Raw genomic sequence first — 21,286 nt, forward strand, 5'->3', positions numbered from 1 at the left:
ACCTTTTCTGATGTTATTACTGGAAAGGCAGGTAGAACACTGGTGAAGCTATCCCAGAGAGTTTTACATACTGATTTTGTCTTCTTACCTTTTGCTCCTGGTCATCAAAGTCGATAATCTCCTCAATCTTTTCAAATCTGCAAGGTCTGGATCTCCTGTCCAGTATTCTGCTCTAATGCCCTCATTGAGGATTCTAAGGTATGAAGTCTGTCCGTTAGAGATAGTATCTCATCCTTGGACATGATCTTCTTGGCATGTCTATTACCTTCTTGGAGAGACATTCTATCAGTCAATCTGTCATACCCCTTCGACAGAGTCCGATTAATACATTCAACAGTGTGAATTCTCTCAAATAATGTTTCAGCACCCACTGTCATGGACTGGGTTTTATGTGCCAAATCAGGTGTTTCCTTCTCCAGAGTGATGAACCTCTTCATAAATGAATTACTATTAGACTGTACCTTTTTCAAAAATAGCTCAGTTGACCAAGTTGTATTAAACAAAGTCCTAGTATCCTCCTTCAGATCCACAATCTCTTTCTGGAGGAGTTTGGTATCAGTCTGAATTGTGTGTAAAAGCTAGTTAAGATGGCCGTGTCCGTCCTTAGATTTCCAACTTCTTTTCTAAGAAGTCTGGATTTAGTCTGTAAAGACTGAATCATTTTTCTATTGTCAAACCATATTTTTATGAAAAAAAAGACAGAGTACAAGGGAAAAAGTGAATCCTAGAAATAGCAATGTAGGAGGGACGTCTTTTGTGCGCTGTAAGACCTCACACATGGTGTAAGTGAAAAGGCTATGGAAACCTTGGACGGTTAGATTATCTGACATATTGTCCTTTTTAAATTCAAAATAATAAATCTTACCTGTGGTTCAATCAGCTGGAGTAGGTGCAATAACCGTTGCCTGCAGTAGGTGTCAGGGTGCACCTGAATCCATATGCTTGGTTTTAGATGGCTGAATTTAGAGGGAATACTGAAAAATACTCAAATCAAGAAGTTATTTAATTTTTTATAAGTCACAGACCATGTGTTCTGTGAATGTCTTCGGCTGTTCAATAGTTTCCCACTCTGGTAGCACGGCAGCTGTGGCTGGACCCAAAGCCTGCAGCGCGGTGCGGGGCATGCAGAGCCAGAGCCAAGGGAAGCCAAGGGGGTGGTCTATGTCTGCGCAGCCGTGTGCACAAGAGGCATGGGGCACATAGAACTGGAACAGCCCCACATGGGGTGCCAAGTGTAGGCGAATTAAGTCGGTACTATAAATAACCAGGCCAGTTCAAGAATAACAGTTATATTTTAATGGTTAAAAAGGAGGAACTCACACTGTAAGAGTGGGAGGTCCAATGTCCTATCTTTCCAGATGGCTCCGTGCAGAGAGACCCGCGTACCTGGGTCCTCCCAGTTTTCCTCCCTGGGGTCCAGGTCGCCACGCCTTAATTAGACGTGATTGGTTGGCAGAGTTTCCCCATCACTTACATTTTTTAAAAGTTTTATTTATTTGCTTATCTTAAAATTCGCTTTTATTTATTTATTTTTGAGACAGGGTTTCTTTGTAGCTTTGGAGCCTGTTCTGGAACTCTAGCTCTTATAGACCAGGCTGGTCTCGAACTAAGATCTGCCTGCCTCTGCCTCCCAAGTGCTGGGATTAAAGGCGTGTACCACCACCGCCTGGTTTTATTTTATTTTTTTTAAAAAGAAAACAAACCTTTTTCATTTTACATACCAATTCTAATTCCCATTCTGTCTCCTCCTATTCCCCCCACTTACCCACCCCCTCCAAATCCTCAGAGAGGGTCAGGCTCATTGCAGTAAGTGAAGAGTCCAAGAATAAGAAAATAAAAGTGTAGATTTCAGAAATAAGAATGTAGAAATAAAGAAATATAAAATATAAATCTAGGAGAGTGAGAACAGACTGCCAGAAGCTTTCTCAGCAGATCAAGGATCAATCATTCACAGAAGCTATTTTCTCTGATGCTTGGGAAGCCTCCATTTTCACAACTAGTTGTTCTACTTAAGGCCGGAGCTTCTCTCTGCAAACTGAGAGCAGTGTCCTGTCCTGGCCATCCTTGATAAACGACGGATATGAACTGAGCTAACGTCTAGGGGACAGAGATACGTGACCTCTGGGTTAGGCACTGTCTCTGTTATGGGAAACTGGCACCATCAAGGGGGAGGCATGGGGCTTCAGTATACACTGCCTGGAGGAACCAGGAGAGACAGAGGACACGGTGCAAACACCTGGTTTGGTTAATTAGCTCTGATAATGAAGGTTATAAAGTATGGCAGTCTGTATCTGAGTTTCACCTTGAGATAGTGTGAAGAACTTTCTGCTGTCTTCTAAGTTCCCAGCCTAAGAACCAATTAATTCTAATTTGTTAACCTTCTGATATTACTAGCAGTCCCTTTTCTGATTAATTGCTAAAGACATCTATTTTCTTGCAATTAGTGACTTTCACTGTAATCTCCTCTGAAACATATTTCATGATAGCTGCCTAGTTATCCACTGACGTTAGAACCCACTCCCCTCCTTAGGGTCTCCCTTGACTGACCTGGGCAAGATCATAAAAACTCTTTGTTCAGATCTAATGCTTGTTGCCCTAACTATAAAAGGTGAGTTCATAAACCAGCTTTTGGCCACAGCCTAACAAATACCATCTCTGGCTGTGGTCTCAGCTAGCTGATAAGCTTCTGCTCCTCAGTGTTTTTTTATTTTTTATTTTTAAGTTTGCTTCTGGTTTTTCTAGGATCTGGTTTCTGAAATAAAGTTTGCTTCTGGTTTATTAGACTTGGTGGTGTTCTCATCTTTGTGTGACCCCCCTGGACCCAACAGTAAGGAGGGAACAGCTTGTTCTTCCCAGCCATCGGCTATCTTAGCTCCGAAATAATCACACAGAAACTATATTAATTAAATCACTGCTTGGCCCGTTAGCTCTAGCTTCTTATTGGTTAACTCTTACATATTAGTTTAACCCATTTCTATTAATCTGTACATCACCACGAGGTCGTGGCCTACCAGCAATGTTTCAGCACATCTATCTCCAGTGGCAACTCCATGACTTCTACCTCCAACTCTGCCTTCTTCCTCCCAGCATTCAGTTTAGTTTTCTCCACCTACCTAAGCTCTGCCCTATTAACAGGCTGAGGCAGTTTCTTTATTCATTAATGGTAATCACAGCACACAGAAGGGACTCCCACGTCAGCTCATTGCTTTGGGGAAGTCCAAGGCCCTTCATATCTAGGCTGAGTAAGATATCCATCCAAAGAGAAGGGGTTCACAAAAATCCAGTACAAGCAGTAGGGATAAATCCTAGCATCTCTGCCAGTGGCCCTGTAGTCTGCCCCAGCCAAACAACTGTCATCCACATTCAGAGGGCCTAGTTTTGTCCTATGCGGGTTATTCTTCCACAGGACTGGGGTTTAATTCCCAGCATCAGCATGCCAGCTCACAACCGTCTCTAACTCCAGTTTCCTGGAATCTGATATCTTCACAGACAATAAAGCTAAATAAATTATATGTATGTATATAAACAGAACAACGTGCTGCCAAGTCTGCAGGCCCAAGCTCAGGCCCTGAGATCCACGTCACCACTGCAGAGGATTCCCGAAAGGGCTCCTCTGACCTCCCTGCCTGTGCTGTGCCCATAAATGAACTTTAAGAAACAATGTTCAGTAGAGCCAGGACTGACTGAAGCACTGGGTTCCAATTAGTCGCTTTTTGCATTGGCCAGTGGCGATAATAAATATATTTGATTGACATATGAAAGATTGACATATGACACATGTTTTCATAGAGAGAACACATAGGCAAACTTCTGGAAGGTAAAGCTGACTGGTCCTCGTGAACTGACATTTTTGGACCACCCAAACTCTTCATGCTCCTGTGGTACTTAAAAACTATGAAGCCAGGGGTGTGGCTCAGGGTGGAACCCCTGTCTGGAGTCCCCCAGTGAGAGGCTGGGGGCATGGTTCAGGGTTGGAACCCCTGCGAGGAGATGGGGTGTGGCAAGAATTTCATCTCCACCACTATGTACACTTGGCATGGTGATGAAGGCCTTAATCTCAGCAGCCGAGGGGTAGTCATCCTGAGATCCCTGGCCTGTCTCTCCTGCTCACTGTGGAGGGAATAGGCTTGAGGGCTGGGGACCCCAAGTGTGCTCCTGCTCTTTGCTGCCATCAGTGGGAACTGAGGCCCTGGGTCCCCCCCAGCTCTGACCCTTACTTGCCCACACAGAAGTCCCGGAAGATGAGGTCCAGGACCTCTTCAGTGCCTCCTCCTCCTGTGAGGTGGCTCAGGTGCTTCCGAGCCCGACGCAGGGCCTCGGCTGCCAGGGCCAGGTCTGTGGTTGCCTGGTAGTGACTCAGGGCATCCAGACAGCTCTGGAGGTGATGCTGGTGCCTCGCCCGGGTCAGGAGAGGTGGTCCTGTGGATGAGTCCCCACACCTGTCAGAAACAAGACTTGGTGTTTCACTTGGCCTGTACAGCCACCTTTTGAACAGGTACCCCCCACTGTACTCCTTTTGCAGAGAGAGATACTGAGCCCAAAGTCAGCAGCTCTGCCTGTTCCTGAACTTGAGTTGGAGAGCTGAAGAAGGCCGAGGGAGACTCACACCGCAGCCAGCTCGGTCTTTAGGGCCTGCAGAAGATCGTCCAGCCCAGCTCCGGTGAGGCAGGACAGCAGCAGGTGCGGCGTCCCTAATAAGGCAGTGTCGCTGGCCGGGGGACTAGTGGGAAGCAGGTCAGATTTGTTGAGCAGCAGTAGGAAGCGCTGTCCGCTGCTGGTGGGGCTCTGTGCTGCCAGTGGGGCCACCACAGTGTCCAGGAAGCTGCAGCAGGATGGGGAGGCCAGGTCGGAGGCATCCAGGACCCCTAGGATAATGTCAGCCTGCTCCAACCTGGGAAGGAAGGAAGCCATGTTGTGGGGAACAGTCACAGAAGCCTAGTGGCACTGTGGGTGATGAGCAGAGGAGGGTGCACCTGAGGGAGGCAGGGGCTTGGCCAGGTCTGATAGGGAGCAGTGGGCGGGGCACAGCAGAGGAACTGGAGGTCAGAGCCTCTGGTGGAGAAGGATTTGAATGATGCAGGAGACAGGGTGGGGCAGAGAGGGGGAGCGGAAGGGAAGCCAGCCAAGCTTGCATCTCAGTCAAACTACGAGGCTCCCCCTAACCCTGACTTTGGAGGAACTCAAAATATTTTGTTTCAGGAATAATGAAATAGACTAGAGGGGAGGAAAACACCCAAGTTGGCTTTATCCCCAGCCCTGCACCCACCGCTGGCGAGCCCTTCGCACGCCCTCCTGCTCAGCCATGCCCACGCCTTCCCGCAGCCCGGCAGTATCACTCAGCAGCACAGGGAAGCCAGCCAGGTCCACAGGCGTCTCCAGCACATCTCGGGTGGTCCCTGGCTCTGGGGACACGATGGACACAGGTTTCTGGCCTGAAGGGTAGGGAAAGTGTGATGAAGGGCAGTAGGTTGAAGGTAAGAGGCCCCACCTTTCGACTAAAGCCCTGCCCAGGAGTCTGCCCCACCCTTGCCAGAACCCCACATACTGAGAAGATTCACCAGACTACTCTTGCCCGCATTGGGGGGTCCAGTGACCACAACGTGCGCCCCTGAGCGGAGCCTTTGACCACGCCTGGCATCTTGCAGGTGGGAACCCAGTGCAGCCTCCAGGGTTCGAACGTCTCTGTCCACTGTGAGAGGGAAAAGGTAGGCTGAGGAGAGGCGATCAGGAGGATCTCTGGGGTGCTGAGACGCCAGCCCCACCCTCTCAAAGGCAGACATACCCTGCTCCAACACACCCTCTTCCAAACTGCCATCCTCTCCAAAGTCAATATAGGCTTCTACATGGGCCAGAGCCTGGGGGGAAGACAAAGACGTCATGGGTGCTCCTGGGAACCCACGGTCTTCGCTCTAAACCCAGCTCCAGCTCGACCTAAGTGACCAGACTGGCATTTCACAGGCCCAGAGCTTTCTCTAAAGACGGGATGGATGGTGAGCAAGCAGGTCTTGCCTTGGTGAGAGTCTTCGCCCAGCCTCGGCACAGTTGGCCCAGCTCCCCATCCAGCTGCCTCAGGGCCTGGCGCCGCTGGGCCTCAGTTTCTGCGTGGATCAGATCAGCCAGTCCCTCTACTTCAGTCAGGCTCAGCTTTCCATGGGCGAATGCTCTTCTGGTGAACTCCCCTGGCTCAGCTGGTCGCAGTCCCGGCACACTACCTGCAAGCATCACAAGGTCAAGGCTCCTGATCCCCATCCAATGGCAGGTTCCACACGGTTTCCAGGTTGGTGCCCCGCCCCCACTACTGTAAGGACGATCAGGAAGCTGGCTGGTTCCCAAAGCTGGACTCCGATGGGCCAGTATGACCCAGGTACCACGCCTGGGGGTTAGTTAGGAGATGTTTGTCAGAACCTGGGCCAGCTGCTGCTCAGGTCACCTGCAGCTGCCCCTTCGACACAGGCCTACACTGACAGACTAGTAAGCATCAGTGGTCTCCTGTGGCAAACGGGTTTGTCGGACACACAATTCCTTCCTGGAAAGGCAAGACCCTCCCTGCCTCCACCACTCAGCAATCACAGGCAGGCTGGCTATGAGCTGGTACTGTGGGTCACTCAGTCAGCTCCCTGCATAGGATCTAGTCCTTCCTCAGAACAACTGCCACCAAACATATACCCTGCTCCTGAGTCAGCTGTCCTCACAGGCCTCCCTATACTGCAGTCTGTCTATTGCATTAATCGTGTTTGTATGTGTGTCTGTCTGTCCGTCCGTCCGTCTGTCCAGGAAGTCAGAAGACAGCTTGCATAAATCAGTTTCACCACAGGGATCCCGGGATTGGAACTCAGCTCAGGTTTGGCAACCATCACCTTTACTGGCTGAGTCAGCAATCTAGAAGGACCACGTTAATGATAAATCTCTTCCCACAAATGACACTCTGTCTTGCAGCCTACACCAGAGATTTTTCAGCCTCCCCAGTAACAGTGTCACAAAACAGAGCCTCACCCAACGCCTGCAGGACGCCACTGACCACCGCGGGACCTCCGTGCACGTGAAACTCCACGCAATCCTCACCAGTGAAACTCCGGGGGCCTTGTACGGTAAAGAGCAGAGTCAAACGATGGGCACGGCCCGGGCTGACTTCCGGAGGGGACTGAGGCCGGGTCACTAGCGCTGTGGGATCCTGGATCGAGCCCCTCACCTGGGAACCAGAGGACGAGCGCGCGGTCCAGCGGCTCCCCAGAGCGCGGGTGGCGGAGAAGGTGCAGGCAGGCGCTGCGGGCCGGAGGTGGCTCCCGGGATGCCGTGAGGCTGCGGAGCGCGATCCCGCTGGCCGGGCCGCTGGTGCGGATCACGGCGATGGCGCAGCGGCCCTGGCCGGAGCTGAGCGCAAAGATGGTGCTCTCGGGGGTCCAGGACCCGGCGCCGCTGCTCCGGCGTGCGCACAGCCTGGGGGCCGAGGAGTAGGCGAGTAAGCGCACCCCGGACGCCGAGCCTCGGAGTGAAGGACCGAGGGAACGTCGCCCGGGGATGCCCCGGGAGTGCGCGCTGCGGTCCGCCGATGGACAAGGTGGCCGCTCCGGGAGGAGGGACGGGGCCCGGGGCCTAGAATATCGCCCCCCGCCGTGACAGCGGGTCTGTCCCACCCACCTGAGAGGCGCCCGCGCCGCCCGGGTCGCCAGGGCACTCAGCCCGCGCCACATGGATTTCCAACCAGCAAGCACCTTGCCCGACCTTCCTGCGCGGCTTCAAGTTCCGGGAGGAAGTCCCGCCCCTTCGCGGCGTGACTGGCAGTGCGCCCAGCAACTCTCCACTACCATTGACTGGCCAGCCGACCGTGGTTTCTATTGGTTCACATAAGGGAAACCAAGGGGGTGTGTGCAGCGCAAGAGTGTCCCCCGGAAATATGAGACCCAAGTTTTCGGTCCTTAGAGCGGCTGGGAGCCGTGACAGTGGGAGGAAGAAATCCCAGGCTGTCAGAGGGCGAAGGCTCGCGTCTCGTTCTTCCCTTGTGTCCATAGCTTTAGCGGCGCCAAGAAGCTACGTGTGCACAGTTTCACTTCCAAAAAAAGGCAGCTTAGCCTTTAAGAGACCCCGCTTAGTGAAGGATTGCCGGCTTGTGCAAAGTTGTTCTCAGACCACGAGAGATAGATAGATAGATAGAGAGAGAGAGAGAGAGAGAGAGAGAGAGGCAGGCTCCACAAAGCATCTAAATAAGTGCATGGGATGAGTTCCTGGGAAAGTGACGCCCTAAATTAGGGAAAACTCTGGTCCAAACTTTTTGGGAAGTTTCTTCCTGACCCTTCTTGGATCTCTCCGCTGCCCCTTTGCCAGCGGCAGCTCCTAGGCAAGCATTTTAGCCAGGAGCCATTTCCAGGCCTGGTTCCTCCTTCGGACGGCTCTACCCCAGCCTTGGCTTCCCCTCCCTCTCCTTGGACTCGGTCGATCGCAGGTCCGATGTGTGTCGGTGGCTCCCAGAAAGGCTCCGTGTTAACCCGGGTCAGCGTTGAATTGCGGGGGTGAAGGCGGAGGCTCGAATTCCAGGCACCGGGCGGGCGGGGCCTCGGAAGCGCCCTCGCAGGGCTAATTCTCCGGTTCTGGACCCGTGCGGGCGGGCGCTCTTTAAGAACACGCTGCGGGGCAGGCTAATGTCGCAAAGCCCTCAGGTCCTCAACTGCCCTACTTTGCAGTCTGTGAAACAGGAACGGTGACGTTGTCCATCTCCCGTGGTTCCGTCTTAACACGTTTACAAAAATGCCCATTACATCCTGGGCACCGAGAAGCAAACTGGGCTCACAGTCCTTCAGAGTGGGCCACTCAAGACTGGGAGAAGTTGGGAGGCCAGAGCCTGAGAGGTGGCTCAGTGGGTTACGGTGGGAGAAGTTGGGAGGCCAGAGCCTGAGAGGTGGCTCAGTGGGTTACGGCGCTTGCCGCTAAACCTGATGACATGAGTTCAATCCCCCCAGCTCACATGGTGGAGGGAGAGAATCAGTTCCCAAGTTGTCCCCTGATCTCCACACACTCACCAGAGCACTCAGAACCTCAGAAGCAAACTAAAGTCAGTGCCTCAGAAAAAAGGGAGCACACCTAAAGCCAGAGGCTCGACCTCTGGAAGAGCGAGCATTTCCCCAGCAAGCTGGACTTTGTTGGGCTCCCCCCACCCAGCATCCCCCACCCATGCAAGTTTCAGATAAGCAGCCTTTCTTTCTCTCTCTCTTCCTTCCTTCCTTCCTTCCTTCCTTCCTTCCTTCCTTCCTTCCTTCCTTCCTTTTTTTCTTTCTAACACAGGGTTTCTCTGTGTAACATCCTGGAACTTCCTCGGTAGAGCAGGCTGGCCTTGAACTCAGAGATCTCCCTGCCTCTGCCTCCTGAATGTTGGGATTAAAAGTATGTTACCATCCAGCCAGTGGGCTTATTTTTTAAGATCTATTTTTTATTTTTATTTACGAATGTGTGCTCTCTGTCAGGTTTATTCAGAGGCTGGAAGAGGTTGTCATAGCTCCTGGTACTGGAGTTACAGGGTGTGGGACCCAAACTCTGGTCCTCTGGAAGAGCTCAAGTGCATGGCCATCTCTCCAGCTTGGTCCACCCTTATTGGACACAGGGTCTAGTATAGCCCAGAGTGGCCATGGACTTGCTATGTAGCTGAGGATCGCTTTGAAATACGGATCTTTCTGCTTCCTACGTGCAGGATTGGGAGATCTGTGCCAGCCAGGCCAGGGCTATACCGACCATGTCACCCTGCAGCCTCCATCCCGCCACTCTGGAGACTAGAAGGCAAAGTTTTGTGCGAGCTAGGCCAGTCTCTGCTGCTGGTTGACACCTCAGCCCTTGGCCGGACTATTTATTGCATTATCTCTGTGTGAGGTGGTGCTCTTATGAGCATAGGCTCTTATGAGCATAGGCTCTCCACCATCGGGATCAGGGACACGAACTCAGGTCCTCAGCACCTTCTGCCGGCTCGGAACCATGTTTATTTTGTAAACTCGGCCCCTGTATCCTGATCCCTTTGTGGAGGCTGGCGTGGGTGCAGAGGGCGACAAGTGCGTTTTAGGCAAGTGAACTCTACTGCAAAGGCCCTGGGGCAGGCTGAACCGGCTGCCATCACTCACATTCCTGTTGTGGTAGTTAAGGCATTGTTCTCAGAAATGCCATTCAACAAGATCCTCCCGCTCCCACATCCTGCAGTGAGGAAATCACGGCCAGCTCAGCTTCCACACCACGTGAACTCTGTAGGTGGGTAAACGGAGGCTGTGAGGGTGAGTGCGGGCGGGAACAAGCACCAGAGATACAAGTGGACGGGTGGGAAGGAAGCTCAGAAAACAACACGGGCGGAGACGGGAAGCAGAGGCCAGGCGGGCGGGACTGAGGGACTCAGAGTGACGCGCGGGCTGGGAAGAAGAATCGAGGTTTGGCTCGGGCGGGGACGACAATCAAGTGAAGCGCCGGGACGGCGGTCGGTGCGGGCGGGCGAGAGAGGCCTTTGTCTCCTCCTCCCGCGCGCTCGGTGGTGCCACTCCGGTCCCCATGAGCCCGCGGCCCCCCGGCGCCCGGGCGTCCTGCAGCCCCTGACCTGCCCTGTCCTCGCCATGGCCGAGGCAGCCTCGGGCGCCGGGGGCGCGACCCTGGAGGGGGAGCGAGGGAAGAGGCCCCCGCCGGAGGGCGAGCCTGCAGCGCCTGCGTCTGGAGTCCTGGGTACGTGAGCTGTGGGTAGCACCAGGACAGGTGCACGGATGCGCCCCGGGGCTGCAGGGGACGCCGATAGGGGTCACACATCCAGAGCCTGGCGTGTGGCCCAGGGGCCGCTCCTCGTGGCGCTGCGGCTGCGGCGCAGCGCGCGGGGTTGGGGCAGAGCGTTTGTATTGAGGGGTCCCCGGTGCGGGGACGTGGACACGCCCCTCTGACAGCCCTAGCCTGGCTGGTGTGAGCCTTTCCATCCGGAGACTCCCAGCACAGGAAACAGGGTAATATGGACAGTTTTGGGTTCGAATCCCACCTCGGTTAGGTGACCTTGAGCGTCTGGGTACACTCTGGGCCTCAGTTTGGTGACCTGCGAAATGGGGGTAAGGACTTCACTCTGCTCGAGCAGCTGTTTTAAGGACCGCGCTGTCTTACCAAGAAGCGCACAAGGCTGCTTGTGGGCATTCCATTGATTGCGGTTTGGGAGGCGGAGCTGGGCCTCAACCATGAGTAAGATTTTTAAGGTAGGACCTAGGGGGAAGGGCCTGGCTGGTGCAGGGAATGTGGAGAGAGGAGAGCAGCCCAGGCTGAGGATGTTCTGTCCTCGAGAGCTATGATGAGGGCCGGTCAGGCCACGGAGAGGCCCGATCTCAGCCGGACCTGCCACGCTGCCCCATAGATAAACTGTTTGGGAAGAGGCTCCTGCAGGCTGGCCGCTACCTGGTATCCCACAAGGCATGGATGAAGACGGTACCCACCGAGGACTGTGACGTGCTCATGACCTTCCCAGGTATGCACACCTGCCTTCCCTGGGCACTGATGCAGCTTCTGCTACTTCGGTCGAAATGTGAAGTGGGCACTTGTGGGTCTCTGTGCTCCTTGGCAGACACCACCGATGACCACACGCTGCTGTGGCTGCTGAATCACATCCGAGTGGGCATCCCTGAGCTGATCGTGCAAGTTCGCCACCATCGCCACACGCGTGCCTATGCCTTCTTTGTCACAGCCACATATGAGAGGCGAGTCCCCTGCTTCCACCTCCCTCTGGCCTTGCCACCTGGCTTCCCTGCCCTTCTGAGAGCCAACTGTGCCCACTATTCGTTTGTCCTAAGACATGGCTCGCGAATCGTCCTTAGCTTGGTGATGTGAACCCTTTATGCCCTGTCCTGCCCACAGCTTGCTCCGGGGGGCCGATGAGCTGGGTCTGCGCAAGGCAGTGAAGGCCGAATTTGGCGGGGGCACCCGCAGCTTCTCCTGCGAAGAGGACTTCATCTACGAGAATGTGGAAAGCGAGCTGCGCTTCTTTACATCGCAGGTGACCGCCCTGTGCCCGCGTCTCTGCACCCACGGCCCTCCGTGCCGAGCTCACACCCGTCTCCCCACAGGAGCGGCAGAGCATCATCCGCTTCTGGTTGCAGAACCTACGGGCCAAGCAGGGGGAGGCGCTGCACAACGTGCGCTTCTTGGAGGACCAGCCAATCAGTGAGCAGGGCGAGCCGGCCTTCCAATTACCTACGGAGAGCTGGGCGTGTCTGTTAGAAGATAGGTGTAGGAGGGCGGAGCTTACGGGCAACTAATCAGAGGCTAGGAAGAAGTTGGGCATCCAAAGAATCCAATGGGCGTGACCTCCGCCGGGCATCTGGTGCAAGGATGGGAAAGGCGGTCCAGGTGAGACTTTTCCGTCGGTCCATGAGAAGGTGCGAGCAGGACCACGGACAGCACCCATGTGCTAGATGGTGAGGCCTACTGGGAAACCAGTTCTCAGAAGTTCACGTTTCTACACTAGTCTGTCATTTCTTAGACATTCAGGGCCAGAAATGGGGGTTAAATTCTAAAATACACTTGATGGGCACGGTGAGGACATACATGCCCGTGTTCTCCCAGGCTCTGGGAAGCTGAGGCAGAGAGCTTGTTAGTTCAAGATCAACCTGGACTTCGTAGTGGGACTTGAAATCCTCCTGGTTCCCGGTCATCCCGGCCCCTCCTGGCCCCACTTTCCCAGTGTATTGACCACCACACCCAGTTTATGCCGTGCTGGGGATGGAACCCAGGCCCTTGTGTATGCTAAGCAAGCACTCTACTAATCAAGCCACATTCCCAGCCTTCTATGGACTTCAGAACAGGCTATGACTTGGTTTTAGCCAAGGTGGGCTGCCCGGGCTGTCCATACAGTGCAGGGGCAGGGATCATTCTCTCTCCTCCTCCTGCAGTCCCAGAGCTGGCTGCCCGAGGCATCATACAGCAGGTGTTTCCGGTCCATGAGCAGCGCATTCTGAATCGTCTCATGAAGTCCTGGGTGCAGGCCGTGTGTGAAAACCAGCCCTTAGGTGTGGATTCATGACTGAGGAGTGGGCTGGGGCCTCCGAAGACTCTTGGAGGTGACCCAACCTCTCTTGTCCCCTGGCAGATGACATTTGTGACTACTTTGGGGTGAAGATCGCCATGTATTTTGCCTGGCTGGGCTTCTACACATCAGCAATGGTTTACCCTGCTGTCTTTGGCTCTGTTTTGTATACATTTACTGAAGCCGATCAGGTACTGGGAGGTGTTGGGCCAGGACTGGGGGTGGTCTAGAAGGCCTTCCTCCATAGGCTGGTTATGTCATTGACCTGACTTTCCTCTGTCACCTGCAGACAAGCCGGGATGTTTCCTGTGTTGTCTTTGCTCTCTTCAACGTGATCTGGTCAACACTGTTCTTGGAGGAGTGGAAACGGAGGGGCGCAGAGTTAGCCTACAAGTGGGGGACATTAGACTCACCCGGGGAAGCTGTGGAGGAGCCACGACCCCAGTTCAGGGTCAGTCTGAGGCTGAGGCTCAACATTCAGACAAGGCTGTAAAGACGAGAAATGTTGCATGGAAGACGGGCACTAGTGTGTGTGATGGGCACCCTCAGAGTAGAGTGTGCGCCTGAAGGGGTTGGATTTGAGCTTTGAGAAGGCTACAGAGAGGAGTAGTCTCTTGTGAGAGAAATGGCTTGGCCGAGGGAAACCCGGCTCCTAGGATCAGGAGGTGGGTTTCCCTGGTCTCACACACTGCCCCTTCTGCTGGTTGCCAGGGTGTCCGACGCATCAGCCCCATCACTCAGGCTGAGGAGTTCTACTACCCGCCCTGGAAGCGACTGCTCTTCCAGCTGCTCGTCAGCCTGCCTCTGTGCCTGGCCTGCCTTGTCTGTGTCTTTGTGCTGATGCTTGGCTGCTTCCAGTTGCAGGTGAGCCCACAGCCCCCGCCCTTCCCCTGCCCTCTGCCCGCCCACTGAGCTCCGGGCCCTGCTTCACTCGGCTGAGCCCCCTGCCTTGTCCTGTCCCTTTTAGGAGCTGGTCCTGAGCGTGAAGGGTTTACCCCGCCTGGTTCGCTTCCTGCCCAAGGTCATGCTGGCCCTGCTGGTCAGTGTGAGCGCTGAGGGCTACAAGAAGTTAGCTGTGTGGCTCAATGACATGGGTATGTGCAGGCAGGGGAGGTCTCCACTGTCCTGGGGATCCCCAGAGCTCTCGGGAGGGGCAGGGTGTCCCCTCATTCACCTCCTCGACCCCTAGAGAACTACCGGCTAGAGAGCGCCTACGAGAGGCACCTTATCATCAAAGTTGTCTTGGTGAGTGAACACGCATGTCCAAAGAGGCTAGGAGGATGGGAGAGGGGTTTGGAGGACCCGCAAGGCGGGGCTGTGGGATGACCCAGGCCGCCTGCCTCCCAGTTCCAGTTTGTCAACTCGTACTTGAGTCTGTTCTACATCGGCTTCTACCTCAAAGACATGGACCGCCTGAAAGAGGTGAGGGCCTGCTCACCACCCCAGACCAAGCACTCTGACCCCCTGGGGACGGACCCGTACAAGGGGTCCAGGGCTCTCCAGCCCCTCCCTCCCCTCCTCCATTCTTCTCTCCTTTTTGTCCGTCTGTCCGTGCGTCCTCTCTCTGCCCGTCGTTTCCCTCTCCCATCTGTCCGTCCACCTGTCCCGTTGGTCCCTCCACAGCTCCTGCTACTCCTGTCCCTGACCCAGAGCCTCGAGCGGCAGCTGCGGGCGGTGCTGGTCCCGCTCGTGGCCCTGCGGTTCCGCCTGCTCCTCCTGTCCCTCCGGGGTTTCCTGCTCGTGGCCTGGGCCAAAGTACGGGCAGGTGGCAAGCCTCCCCACGGTGTGGGCAGCGTGGCTGTGCTGCGGGTGGGGCACGGCGAGCATAGGGTGCATGCGCAAAAGGGTCTCCCGTGTAGGCTGAGGAAGGTCCACCAAGGTGTCCAGGGCCCAAGGCAATGCCTGGGCAGGGTGGAGATAGATGAGCTGAGATTCCTGACCAGTCCGCTGGTTGGCTGTGTCGTGCACTGCGCAACCTCAGTTGCTCTGGGGCTGAGCTGCGGTCTCAAGTCCAGGGTTGTCCGGGGGCCACCTGGAAGGGCATATGCGTCTTCTTGGGTGTGACCCTACGGTGCTCGGCTCTGCCCGCCCCACGTGGCCTCTTTCCGTCCGCAGATGCTGGCCACTCTGCTCATCACCCGGCAGCTGCTGCAGAATGTGCGCGAGGTGCTGCAGCCGCACCTGTATCGCAGGCTGGGCCGCGGGGAGCTGGGTCTGCGCTCCATCAGGGAACTGGCCCGGGCCCTGCTGGGCCTGCTGAACCCCTTGCGCCCGGACCCCCGAGGGCATCTGGAGGCCCAGGCTGATGAGGGAGGAGCAGGGAGCCACAGGTGTTTGGGTGGAGGCTGCGGGGCGCCGGAGGAAGAGGAAGAGACGGCAGTGGAGCGGAGGCCGGCAGGGGAAGGTGGAGAGGTCCCAGATGGGCCTCGGGGTGGCAAGGAGGAGGAGGAGGACGAGGAAGACGAGGAGGACGAGGAGGACGAGGGCGAGGAAGGCGGCCTCCTGGACTGCGGGCTGCGCCTTAAGAAGGTCAGCTTTGCGGAGCGGGGCGCAGGGCGACGCAGGCCAGGCCCGGGTCCCGATGGCCTCCTGGCAGAGGGGAGCCCCACCATGGTGGAGAAAGGGCTGGAGCCTGGCGTGTTTACTCTGGCTGAGGAAGACGATGAGCCAGAGGGGCCTCCCAGCAGCCCTGGGCCAGAGCCCCCGACCATCTTACTTCGTCGCGCGAGCGGCGAGGGCCGCGACCAAGGTCCCGATGGAGGCCGAGACCCAGAGACCAGCTCTGGCGACACGGGTGGGAGACAGAGGAGGAACAACAGGTCCTCATGGATCGACCCACCAGAGGAGGAGCATTCGCCACAGCTCACACAGGCGGAGCTGGAGAGCTGCATGAAGAAGTATGAGGTGAGAGGGAAGAGCCTCGGCCACCCTGGCTCCTGGGAGGTGAAGGTATGAAGGCTCGGAGTTAGAGGACAGCCTGCTCAACAAGAAACTCGAAAGAGAAGCAAACAGGGCTGTGTTGATAGTTTAGTTGGTAGAGTGCTTGTCTAGCATGCATGAAGCCCTGGGCTTCATCCCCAGCACCACATAAACCGGGCATGGTGGCACTTGCTGGTCATCCCAGCACTGGGAGTTGAAGGTAGGGGGTCGAGAAGGTCAAGTTCCTTTTCTGATGTGTACTAAGTACTGGGCAAGCCTGGGCTACAGGAGACCCTCCCTTAAAAAAATAAGCAGGAGATTGGCAGTGTTGGCACAAGCTTTTCACTTAGGAGGTAGAAGCAGGTGAATCTCTGTGAGTTCGAGATCAGCCTGGCTACAAGAGCGAGTTTCAGGACAGCCAGAGTCCTGGCTCAGCAGGGAAGAGGGCTGCTTGTTGGAGTTCTTCGCTTCTCTCAGCCGCTGGGAAAAGCTGCTTGCTCCAGCTCCAAGCGATCCAACATGGCTTTTAGCCTCTGGGCACCTGCACACACACAGATACACAGGAATCTGCACAAGCATAAATAAAGTACATTTTAAATAAATCAAAAGAAAATAAGGACTAAGTTGGTAAAGGCACTTGCCACAAAGCTGTGGCGACCTCAGTTCCACCCATGGGACCCAGTGGGGGAAGGAGAGAACGGATTGACAAAATTGTGTTCTCATATCCGTGTGTTCTGAACCGCACTCAGAATGACAAGGCTGTCTGCAGCTAACCCCTGGCCTTCACACAAGCTCTCACACATGCCCTGCCTACACACATGCACCTAAGGAAACCATGCAAAGAAGCACACTGCCCCTGCCCCCGAGATGCTGACAGAAAAAGCATGTGGTCAGGAAAGTATTGTTGCTGGTTGTTTTTACTCTTTGGGGGCTGGCCACTCAGCTTCCAAATAAGTCACACGCAGAGACTTAATTCTTACTTATAAATGTGTGGCCTTACCTTGGCTTCTTTCTAGACAGTTTTTTCTTAATTTAAATGTTCCCACCAACCTTTTACCTCTGGACTTTTATCTTTCTCTATTTCTGTAAATATTTTACTATTTTCTTTCCTTTTAATTCCATGTCTGGCCCCTTCTTTTTTGTTTTCTCCTTCCTTTTCTTGTTCCTTGATCTTCCTTCTCCCAGATTTTTGCTTCTATTTATTCTCATTGTCTGCCAGCTCCACCTATCTTTCTCCTGCCTCTCTACTGGCTGCTCAGCTCTTTATTAGACCAATCAGGTGTTTTAGACAGGCAAAGAATCACAGCTTCACAGAGCTAAACAAATGCAACATAAAAGAATGCAACACAGCTGGGTGGTGGTGGTGCAGGCCTTTAATCCCAGCACTCAGGAGACAGATGCAGGCAGATCTCTGTGAGTTTAAGGCCTGCCTGGTCTACAAGAGCTAGTTCGAAGACAGCTAGGACTGTGACACAGAGCAACCCTGACTTGAAAAGCACATTTGTGCTTCATTAGCAAGTGTTCCCCAGCACAAACAAATATAACACATCGTAAACCAGTGTTTCACACTAGTGCCTGTGAAGGTGGAGGCAGGCTCGCAGGCAGATGTGTCAGGGTGATCATGGGACTCTTCGTGTGGGAAGCGTGAGAGCCGGCGAGTGGCCCTTGGACTTCTGCTGGCAGAGCCTGGAAATAGGAGGCAAGCCTGGGCCTAGTAGGATGAATTGAGGGAGCAGTGGCAAGCCTAACGAGAGCCCCTGTCTTCAGGACACATTTCAGGACTACCAGGAAATGTTTGTGCAGTTCGGCTATGTAGTGTTCTTCTCTTCCGCCTTCCCCCTGGCTGCCCTGTGCGCCCTAGTCAACAACCTGATTGAGATCCGAAGCGACGCCTTCAAGCTATGCACCGCCCTACAGCGGCCCTTTGGGCAGCGAGTGGAGAGCATCGGCCAGTGGCAGGTGGGCCAATCAGGGAGGCCCAGAGGGGATGGCAGTCCCTGTCTGGACCTCTCCCTGAGCCTCCTGCCTCCTCTGCAGAAGGTCATGGAGGCGATGGGCGTGCTGGCAATCGTGGTGAACTGCTACCTCATTGGCCAGTGTGGCCAGCTGCAGCGCCTGTTTCCCTGGCTGAGCCCAGAGGCGGCCATCGTGTCTGTGGTGGTGCTAGAGGTGTGGCTGGTGGTCCCTGGGGTGGGAGCTGGGCGGAGGAGTCAGGCATCCCTGAGTCCACAACCCCCATGTCTGTCCCCCACAGCACTTGGCTCTGCTGGTCAAGTACCTCATCCACGCAACCATCCCTGACATCCCTGGATGGGTGGCTGAAGAGATGGCCAAACTGGAGTACCAGCGACGAGAAGCCTTCAAGGTACAGGACTGGGGTCTGGCTGGTGCGGTTTCTGGAGGGGAGAAATTTTAGGTTGAGTCCTTAGTAAAAAACCGTAGGCTTCAGAGGGAGTATCCGAGTCCCCCACCTTGAGGTTCTGCACCCAAAGATTCCATAAACTTAAATGGAAAGTCCCCAGTATGAGTAGTGTGGAGGTGCACAGCTGTCAGGCCTGCACCTAGGGGTGGGCAGGTGGACAGGAGCTCAAGGCCAGCTGGGCTATCCTGTGCTCTCTGAGAAAACACAGCAGGATTTGCATGTGTACCAATGCATAGACTGCTGCATTTTCCTTCTTGTTTTGAGACTTAGCCCATCCTGGCCTCAAATTTGCAATGCCTGTGTTAACCTTCTGAGAACATGTTTTAATTATGCACGCCATTAGTGGGTCTTGTTGTGCAGGCCAGGCTTGGGGCTCCATCCCAGCCCCTCAGTTATCTGGGATTACAGTGCCCCTCAAAACAACTGTTCATACAGCATTCCCACTGAATCACCTAGAGATTTTCTTTTTTAGATTTATTTTACTTTATCTGATGCGGATGATTTCCCTGCATGTGTATGTGCACCGTGTGCATGTAGCGCCCTTGGGAACCAGTAGGGGGCGTCAGATTCCCCCTAGAACTAAAATTACAGATGGTTGTGAGCTACATTCAGGGTGCTGGAGACTAAACTGGGGTCCTTTGCAAGAGCAGTCTGTGCTCTTTACCACTGAACGGTCTCTCCAGCTCGTTCTAGGGACATTTCAAGTCTACAGGAAGGGGTGAGCAGATAGCAAGCAGGGTGCTACTGTAGAAGGGACCAGGGTCCGTTGTACCATACTTGTGGGTCCTGGAGCCAGTCCCTCGTGGGTGCTCACATCAGTGGGTGTTGTCTAGATTCTTGATGGCATAAGCTCCAAGCTCTCAAGAATACTCATTCTTCAGACTGCCAGTCTGACTCTTCCAAATCCCTCTGCAAACTGCATGAAGGGCCAAGGAGCTGCACGTTCCAGGGAAGACTTTCCTAGAGTTCCAATCCAGAGCCAGGATTCTAATCTGAGCGATCTACCTGAGCCACGCCCTCACCTCCTCACTGGGGGGATTCTAGGCTGGGGCTCTCCTGAGCCACGCCCCCACCTCCTCACTGGGGGATGCTATGCTGTCACTCTATCTGAGCCACGCCCCCACCTCCTCTCACTGGGGGATCCTAGGCTGTCACTCTACCTGAGCCACGCCCCCACCTCCTCACTGGGGGGGATTCTAGGCTGGGGCTCTCCTGAGCCACGCCCCCACTTCCTCACTGGGGGATCCTAGGCTGGTGTACTACTGCTGATCCTCAACAGTTCCAAACTGAATTTTAATTGACGAGCCCTGAGTGGTGGCTCATTCCTGTGATCCAGTTGAGGCTGGAAGATTCTGAACTCTAAATTCCAGCTACACAGTGAAACCCTGTATCAAAAACAATGAAAAGGAAAAGGGAGGAAGCAGTTCCTTTCAGAAGGCCCGGGGTGGAGGTCTACATCCACCCCACATGCCCCGCTCTCTGTGTACCGGGTGGTCAGGGGTTCGGGGCGCTCAGGCCGTGTCTCCCCACAGCGGCACGAGCGGCAGGCGCAGCAGCGTTTCCAGCAGCAGCAGCGGCGACGGCGCGAGGAGGAGGAGCGGCAGCGGCACGCGGAGCAGCAGGCGCGGCGGGAGCGCGACGCGGGCGGCCGCGAGGAGGCGCGCACGGAGGCTCCGGGTCCCGACCCCGCGGCGGAGCGCGGCGCGGCCAAGGCCAAGGGCGGCGAGCGGCCCCGACGGCCCGGAGCGTTGCTGCCGCCCGGCCCAGTGCTGCGGCTGAAGCAGATAATCCCGCTGCAGGCCCGGCCGCCCGCGCCCGCCGGGTGCGCGCCCCCGCCGCGCTCGCCCGCGGATACGCGCCTGCCCGCCTTCCTCAGCCTGCGCTTCCTCAAGGCGCCCGAGCGCGGCCCGTCCCCGCCACGGCCCGGGAAGCTGTTCGCCTTCGCGGCGCGCGAGCCCGCGGCCAACGGGGCTCCCGGGGGCGGCGCGCGCGCGCACAGGAGCGCCGGGGACGAGCCCGCGGCCGCCGAGCCGGAGTCGCGGCCCGAGGACGCAGGTCACAGGCCTTAACCGGGGCGCGCGTCGCGAGGGCCGTGGGCACCGTGGGGCCCCGCGAACCGCGCTCTCCCTCCGCAGGGCTCGCCTCGCCGCCCGCCGGCTGCTGGCGCTGGGACGCGCCCTGGGGCTGCGGCGGCGACAACCCGCCCCGCGTCCCCGGCCCCGCGGAAGCCCCCGCGCGCCTCGCGCAGCCCGCCTGCTGGCCCGCAGCCCGCCACTAGCCCCGCCGCGCCCCTGCCGTTTCGTCGACCAGGATGGGGGCCACGAGCGGAACCCCACAGAACAGAAAAGTACACAGGATGGGCGGTTATTTATTTGTTTTTAATTTATTTTGTCATATTTTTGTAAAACGGCAGAAATGCAATAAAAAGTTTATTTCAACAGTGCTCGAGGTCAGAGCGGTGGAGAGACCTCGGGGGATCCGTAGCCGGTGGCTGGGCACCCGGTTCTCCCAGGATGAGGCCTCAAGAAGACCCAGGGAACCCATCAGGGTGGCGATTTCGGGCCTGGGTCCAGATGCATGTACGTGGCACGCTATGCCAGATGGGGCTTAGGGATGGTGCACTCATGAGAGTGCCCAGAACAGAGGATCCGCACCAGTAACAGCCCACTGTGACTTGGTCCAGAGATCATCCTGGCCAGCCTGCAGGGACCTGGGAGCTCAAGTGGCGCTCCCGAGGCTGCACAGCGGTGGCACAGCAAAGGCAGAGGGAGACAGAACTCCAGTGTGTGTATGAAAGTGGATGCCACCTGAGACAGGGCACAGGAGGAAGGGTGTTGCGGGGTGCTTGGGTTGGAATGCACAAGGGTTAATGGGACTGCCAGGATCTAGTCACTGTGTGAGGCTGAGGTGCTACTGGGGTCAGAACAGCAGGC

The 21,286-nt window shown here is 55.7% G+C and overlaps 2 protein-coding genes and 1 long non-coding RNA gene across 8 annotated transcripts; 1 reads left to right on the forward strand and 2 right to left on the reverse strand.

Annotated features, from left to right (window-relative positions):
- Positions 1–1,273: 1,273 nt before the first annotated feature.
- Gtpbp3 (GTP binding protein 3, mitochondrial) lies at positions 1,274–8,460 on the reverse strand. 4 transcript variants are annotated; one of them, XM_048427163.3, is made up of 9 exons: positions 7,639–8,458; positions 7,190–7,437; positions 6,994–7,080; positions 6,010–6,212; positions 5,798–5,855; positions 5,546–5,689; positions 5,267–5,432; positions 4,607–4,891; positions 1,274–4,439 (listed from the first exon to the last, which is right to left on the reverse strand). In XM_048427163.3, exons 1-9 carry the CDS (start codon positions 7,689–7,691, stop codon positions 4,214–4,216), a joined length of 1,470 nt encoding a protein of 489 aa, XP_048283120.2. In that variant the 5' UTR covers positions 7,692–8,458; the 3' UTR covers positions 1,274–4,213. The 4 variants fall into 4 exon arrangements, with proteins under 4 accessions (XP_048283120.2, XP_048283118.2, XP_048283119.2 ...); XM_048427161.3 differs by having other exon boundaries at positions 5,546–5,710; positions 5,783–5,855; XM_048427162.3 differs by having other exon boundaries at positions 5,783–5,855; positions 7,639–8,148.
- A 1,873-nt stretch (positions 8,461–10,333) lies between these two features.
- Positions 10,334–20,796, forward strand: Ano8 (anoctamin 8). Of its 3 annotated transcripts, XM_085680416.2 has the most exons (19): positions 10,334–10,683; positions 11,348–11,458; positions 11,555–11,687; positions 11,845–11,983; positions 12,054–12,150; positions 12,879–12,995; positions 13,076–13,203; positions 13,302–13,463; positions 13,724–13,876; positions 13,980–14,106; positions 14,202–14,257; positions 14,360–14,434; positions 14,636–14,767; positions 15,128–15,916; positions 17,699–17,890; positions 17,969–18,100; positions 18,186–18,296; positions 19,886–20,408; positions 20,489–20,796. In XM_085680416.2, the coding sequence occupies exons 1-19, from the start codon at positions 10,578–10,580 to the stop codon at positions 20,629–20,631; spliced, it is 3,426 nt and encodes a 1,141-aa protein (XP_085536542.2). In that variant the 5' UTR covers positions 10,334–10,577; the 3' UTR covers positions 20,632–20,796. The 3 variants fall into 3 exon arrangements, with proteins under 3 accessions (XP_085536542.2, XP_085536541.2, XP_085536540.2); XM_085680415.2 differs by having other exon boundaries at positions 10,336–10,683; positions 19,886–20,558; XM_085680414.2 differs by lacking the exon at positions 14,636–14,767 and having other exon boundaries at positions 10,337–10,683; positions 19,886–20,558.
- LOC146890668 (uncharacterized) lies at positions 16,258–19,981 on the reverse strand. The gene is made up of 3 exons (XR_015736230.1): positions 19,841–19,981; positions 18,210–18,327; positions 16,258–16,472 (listed from the first exon to the last, which is right to left on the reverse strand). It is a non-coding gene; the product is annotated as an uncharacterized LOC146890668 (long non-coding RNA).
- Positions 20,797–21,286: the final 490 nt, after the last annotated feature.

Source organism: Myodes glareolus, chromosome 23, assembly GCF_982192425.1.
Source record: "Myodes glareolus chromosome 23, mMyoGla1.1, whole genome shotgun sequence".
NCBI classification, from domain to species: Eukaryota; Metazoa; Chordata; class Mammalia; order Rodentia; family Cricetidae; genus Myodes; species Myodes glareolus.